This window comes from Lactuca serriola, chromosome 8 (assembly GCF_051521515.1).
Source record: "Lactuca serriola cultivar US96UC23 chromosome 8, Lser_US96UC23_V15, whole genome shotgun sequence".
In the NCBI taxonomy this organism is placed as follows: domain Eukaryota; kingdom Viridiplantae; phylum Streptophyta; class Magnoliopsida; order Asterales; family Asteraceae; genus Lactuca; species Lactuca serriola.
In genome coordinates, this window is record NC_136415.1 from 253,570,411 (window position 1) to 253,574,262 (window position 3,852).

Sequence of the window (3,852 nt, forward strand, 5' to 3'; positions counted from 1 at the left end):
GACACCATAAGACATTACCATGCTGACCAATGGCCCATATTTCATCCATATACACCATAAGCCACTACCATGTTGACCAATCACACATATGTCATCCATATGTCATCCATGGACACCATAAGCCACTACCATGTTGACCAATCTTCCATATGTCATCCATGGACACCATAAGCCACTAACATGTTGACCAATGACCCATATGTCATTCATGGACACCACAAGCCATTACCATGTTGACCAATGGCTCATATGTCATCCATGGACACCGTAAGCCACAACCATGTTAACCAATGGCCCATATGTCATCCATATACACCATAAGCCACTACCATGTTGACCAATGACCCATATGTCATCCATGGACACCATAAGCCATTACCATGTTGACCAATGGCCCATATGTCATCTATGTACACCATAAGCCACTACCATGTTGACCAACGACCCATATGTCATCCATGGACACCATAAGCCACTACCATGTTGACCAATCATCCATATGTCATCCATGGACACCATAAGCCACTACCCTGTTGACCATTGAGCCATATGTCATCCATGGACACCATAAACCATTACCATGTTGACCAATGGCCCATATGTCATCTATGGACACAATAAGCCATTACCATGGTGACCAATGGCCTATATGTCATCCATATACACCTTCAGACACTACCATTTTGACCAATGACCCATATGTCATCCATGGACACCATAAGCCACTACTATGTTGACCAATCATCCATATGTCATCCATGGACACCATAAGCCACTACCATGTTGACTAATGACCCATATGTCATCCATGGACACCATAAGCCTACCATGTTGACCAATGGCCCATATGTCATCCATGGACACCATAAGCCATTACCATATTGACCAATAGCCCACATGTCATCCATATACACCATAAGCCACTACCATGTTTACCAATGATCTATACGTCATCCATATGCCATCCATGGATACCATAAGCCACTACCATGTTGACCAATGGCCTATATGTCATCCGTGGACATCATAAGCCAATACTATGTTGACCAAGGATCCATATGACATCCATTGGTATACCATGGACACCATAAGCCACTACCATATATATTGACGTGACCCGTACGTCTTTTGTATATAAATTTCGGTTTAAACATAAAGGCATAAAGATGTATAGTTTATTAATTTTTAGTCCTCATATATAATTTTAAATTAAATTATACTATGAACACATCGTTAGTCTATGTTCTTCCTGACATTATTTATATTTATATATCCTATCTATCAATCTGTAGATACTTTACTAAATTTGAATTACTAAATGTTTAGCGGTATTTAGTACAGTTCGAATTTTTTATTAGCCGATGTTCAAAATATTTCACAATTTCTTTCCCTCCAACCTACACACGTTTATGTTGCATATTAGGGTAAGTTTACTGATTAGAAATAGGGTTTACATTTTCTGTAATCATCATCTCCGGCGGCTAATTAATAGAAATCTTTGTTCATTATACGTTTGTGCACTGACTTTGGCGATATAGGTTGTCACTCGTCTAAATTTCTTTTTATTTAATTTACTGTTCTCGTGATGATCGATCGTTTTTTGTTCTCTGATCATCTTCATGTATATTATCATCTTAAATTACAAGTAAATTGGTTTTGATTGTATTCAATAGTTTGCATGCAAAATAATGCCTTCATATATAATTTATTTTTATTGTTTGTGTCTCTCTTGTCATCAGTAGTTTATCATCTTTAATACATTGGTATTGACTACAATTTTTTGTTAATTTTTAAGCCAGAAAGATGTCGACCTCGAAAGCAAAAGGAGCATTCGGTGTGAAGCCAACTAAATTTATTGCACCAGATGTTATGAAACGCAACAGGATTTCAGCTGCAAAATTCATAAACAGATAGTCACAAGATGAAGAAATCGACTTTCCAATACCAACAACCACATCCAAAGCACCTATAACATCTACCAACAAAACCCCTAAACCTATATCATTAACATCACCCATGACTACCACTTCCTCGACATCAGTTACAACATCCACACCCTCCTTAGAAAAAACATCTAAAACTTCAGAAAGTGGAACAATACAATCCTCAACACTTACATCAATAACCAAAATTTCAGCACCTACATCATCTAAACCATCCTCAACACCGACACCCACTACCACATCATCATGGCCTATATATACTACTACAACCTCAAAACCTGCATCTACATTACCATCATCCACATCTACAGTAACTACCACACCCTCCTTAAGTAAAGGAACTACCACATCCTCAACATATACATCTATCCCAACATCTACCCCAGAATATACCCCATCAACAACACCTATCCTAGAATCTACCCCATCACCAACACAACCAACCATGAATGGATCTGTAGTGGAAAGTATAGAAGGTGAAAACAATTCGTTTGAAGATTGTGGACCAGATGGACGTTTAACTGTTCATGTTTGGAAAAAACGTGATTTACCAATCAAATCTTAATTACAACTTTTTCTATGTATAAACTTTTGATTTACACGTACATATCAATTCATAACTTAACACATCATATGATTACTTGCAGGATAATGCCACCAGGCCCTTGTGCACAATTTATTAGTCAGTCCTTTAAACAAAGAGTAGATCCAGAAGGGTACGCTTGGGCAAAAGTAAGCAAAGAAATGCGCGAATTATATTGCGAGGAGTTTCAGATAATTAACTATATGTGATAAATTTTCGTTTGGTAAATATTTACACTTAAACTTATGTTTATATTGTTAATGTATAGAAAAAATGTTGTTGGGATGAAATAATAGACTCCGTGGTGAGTCAAGCTTGGGCAAGGAAAGCGGTAGAAAGTTATGGTCAATATCTCTTCAACATGAGGAGCCCAAAAAGAAACAAACATGGCTTTAAACCAGCTCATATTCCACAAGAAGTCTGGAACTACCGGCAATTAAAATGGAATACGAAAGAATACAAGCTAAAATCTGCGCTAAACAAGAAAAATAGGCATAACAGTGTGGCTAATGTAGTAGCAAAACCAACACATAATGTTGGATCTACAAGTCATTTGAAGATAGCTTTTGATTTGGTAATTTTTTAAATGGTACATCATATCAATGTTTGTATAGGTTTATCTGTATATTTGACATTTTATATGGTGTTTATGCAGAAGAGGAAATTAGGACATGAGTTGCCCCATAGTGAATTGTTCATGTACACAGACACGAAGAATCACGATGGAGTCACTTTCACAAATGAAAAAGATAGACAAATTCATGTAATATTCATTTCATATTAAACTTTTATATTGTAGCTACTCCATAATATCATTCTTAAATTTGATATCTTTTAACTTATAATATTTTTATTTTGTAGGCGGCCTATACAAAAAAACGGGAAGAGTTGGAAGCTAAAGGTGTTAAATTTGAGGAAGACAAGCTATTTTATGTTGTTGTTGGTGGTCATGATAAAAAAAAAAAAAAGACTTTATGGATTAGGCTCTTTTGCAAAGGTGGTTCCCAATAGGAATGGAAAAACGGATGTATCTTATATTCCGGAAAAAATGATGAAATAGAAGAAATGAGGGAGCTTGTTGCTAAATAAAAACAGGAAAACGAAGAGCTTAAAGAACTGATGAACCCCCAACTAGAGGAAAACAAAGCAAGGGTCAGGCATCTTGAAAAACAACTTCAAACGGCATTGGATCTTATTAATGGCTTTACTAAACAACAAGAGTAGTAGGTTGATATATGTGTATTGCAGATTATGTATTTTAGAGTAGCAACTTTCTTTTTTCCATGTAATAAATAATTATTTTATTATTTTATGATATAATGGTTA

The 3,852-nt window shown here is 35.9% G+C and overlaps 1 protein-coding gene across 1 annotated transcript; it reads left to right on the forward strand.

Annotated features, from left to right (window-relative positions):
* Nucleotides 1-2,388: 2,388 nt before the first annotated feature.
* On the forward strand, nucleotides 2,389-3,537 carry LOC145068035 (uncharacterized). The gene is made up of 4 exons (XM_079015037.1): nucleotides 2,389-2,472; nucleotides 2,795-3,100; nucleotides 3,182-3,289; nucleotides 3,388-3,537. Exons 1-4 carry the CDS (start codon nucleotides 2,389-2,391, stop codon nucleotides 3,535-3,537), a joined length of 648 nt encoding a protein of 215 aa, XP_078871163.1.
* Nucleotides 3,538-3,852: the final 315 nt, after the last annotated feature.